General features: G+C 40.7%; 1 protein-coding gene across 1 annotated transcript; it reads right to left on the reverse strand.

Moving 5' to 3' along the window:
- Nucleotides 1-986: 986 nt before the first annotated feature.
- On the reverse strand, nucleotides 987-2,443 carry Pmar_PMAR005030 (hypothetical protein; the record flags this gene model as incomplete). Its single annotated transcript, XM_002785359.1, has 3 exons — nucleotides 987-1,130; nucleotides 1,639-1,724; nucleotides 2,345-2,443. Coding segments are annotated over 3 exons (329 nt in total), but the record flags the coding sequence as incomplete, so codon positions are not given.
- Between the last annotated feature and the right edge of the window lie 252 nt (nucleotides 2,444-2,695).

Raw genomic sequence — 2,695 nt, forward strand, 5'->3', positions numbered from 1 at the left:
TAGCGATGCTCCTCGAGAGATCGGCTCTCACGATGAAGCTTCCAAAACCGGCGGAAGGAAAGGGAATGACTTTATGATAGAAAATTTTCGAATGATCCAAAAACTCTGTTATACAGTGGGTGCTAATTTTTATATGCAAATGTGAAAATTTTGCGTTATTTTCCGATGAGAATCAATTCGAAACTATATCGCATAAACAATATGAACACTGCTATGAACATGTGATGTGATAATGGTAACCTCTCGAGACTATGATAGCGACAAGTTGTACACTATCATTAATCCCGGAATAGACAACACACATTCTCCACATTTGCATAGTATCAAATTGGCACACACTATAATGAGAATAATTGACATTAGTATAAATCCCAGTGTTAGTGATATGATAGAAGTAACCTTTCGAGACTATGATAGCGACAAGTTGTTCACTATCATTAATCCCGGAATAGACAACACACATTCTCCACATTTGCATAGTATCAAATTGGCACACACTATAATGAGAATAATTGACATTAGTATAAATCCCAGTGTTAGTGATATGATAGAAGTAACCTTTCGAGACTATGATAGCGACAAGTTGTTCACTATCATTAATCCCGGAATAGACAACACACATTCTCCACATTTGCATAGTATCAAATTGGCACACACTATAATGAGAATAATTGACATTAGTATAAATCCCAGCGTTAGTGATATGATAAAAGTAACCTTTCGAGACTATGATAGCGACAAGTTGTTCACTATCATTAATCCCGGAATAGACAACACACATTCTCCACATTTGCATAGTATCAAATTGGCACACACTATAATGAGAATAATTGACATTAGTATAAATCCCAGCGTTAGTGATATGATAGAAGTAACCTTTCGAGACTATGATAGCGACAAGTTGTTCACTATCATTAATCCCGGAATAGACAACACACATTCTCCACATTTGCATAGTATCAGCAGACATCCAATTTGACCCCTACCCAAACCCCAAGATCTCATCTTCCTCCTCCGTTTTAAGCCAACCCCTGTCTACCCTCTTCACCAACCGCACCTCGAGGAACTCTTGATATAGTGCTGACTGGGGCAGGTCTAGAGTCAACGATTGGACTTCTAGCATGTTGTATCTGAAATGATGATAACACTCCCGGCGGGTTGATCAGTGAGCTCAATTGAAGTTATTAATATATATTAAAATACCACACCATCTTCAGCATAAGTTAATTCACATGATAACATTTCCTACTCGTCAACCTTTCATAAAATGTTGAATCATATTGTCGGTGCCAATATGAAATTTCCGGGGATTCTCAAATGGTTTCTGTACACTTCCATCAGAATTCGCATATAAACTCCTATGCTAAGTAAGGAAACTCCTGAGCTCAGCTGAGGATAGCAAACATAATTACTCCAATACTAAATGCGCTCCAGCTCACACTCTCACTGTTCCAGCTACCAACGATCGATACATCGGAGTAGTTTCACCCGTTCGACGTGAAGTGGCGCAATACTCCGTGAAGAACCCGATATTCGCGCTATGCAGTAGTCGTGAAATATATTTTTCACTAGTGTTTTTCGTATCACATGTGAAACTCCATTGTGCAACCTCACTTGGAAAAACGATACGATTCTTACTGTCCACCACTGCCACTTTCCGCCTCCTCAGATATCATTTCAACCCATGGGAGCTCAGGGTCCTCCTCATCACGATGCCACCACAACTAACTCAATAGGCTTATAATAACCCCATAAGCACGATTATCACACTTGGAGTAGTGCGGGGGAAAAATATGCACATGGTCAACTACATTTGTTGGTGACGATATAGAAATTTCGGGAAATTTTCATTGGTTTCTGTACAGTTGTACCCAAATTTGTCTATAATTAGTGAGGAAAACATCTAAGCTCGGCTGAGGAATGTGAACATATATTCCCCCAACACATAAAGGAAGGTGTGGGAAAATATAGGCAACTACATGGGTTGATGACAATATGAAAATTGTGAGGGAACTCCTTATGATTTCTTGTACGACATTTTCTTCATAGTGATCGCTCTCACAGTTTCGGGAAATCTGCAGATGGTCAACTACATGTGTTGGTGACAATATAAAAATTCTGCACATTTCTACTGTACCCTACCCGAATTCACACACAAACTTCTATAATTAGTGTAAAAACTCCCGAGTTGAGTAAAGCGAACACATATTCCAAAACTGACCTGTAGTCTCGGATTTATATCCATCAACTCGTCCTTGATCAACCGTACCCCAACTGTTAAAACTTCTACCACACTTCTATTCACGCGTGGTTTTATTTCTTCGCAAAACGGTGCGTGCTTTACCGCTTTTTCCGCCCTGTAAAGAGCACCCACTTCCGTCAGGTTGAACCAGTTCAACTCACGGTAACAGTTCAAACGCTGCCAGTATTTGCGCTTGCGCATGGGGATGGCGACTACTAGGCTCCAAGGCAAACCACTTGGGTGGCCTCGTCCACTCCTCGGGGACTTCCGATGCTGGGCAGCTCAGCGAGCACATCAGCTCATATCTATCAATGGTAGAACGATTAAACAGAGAACAAGCCATGCAACTCGATAGATGTCTTTTTCCTTCACTACTGCTGTGCTGATTCAGCGGATTTGGATAACGAGTAGTCAGAATGTTGTAGTCACTCGAGGACACAAAGATTGTCCTCC

The sequence above is a fragment of the Perkinsus marinus genome (genome assembly GCF_000006405.1).
Source record: "Perkinsus marinus ATCC 50983 genomic scaffold scf_1104296932892, whole genome shotgun sequence".
In the NCBI taxonomy this organism is placed as follows: domain Eukaryota; phylum Perkinsozoa; order Perkinsida; family Perkinsidae; genus Perkinsus; species Perkinsus marinus.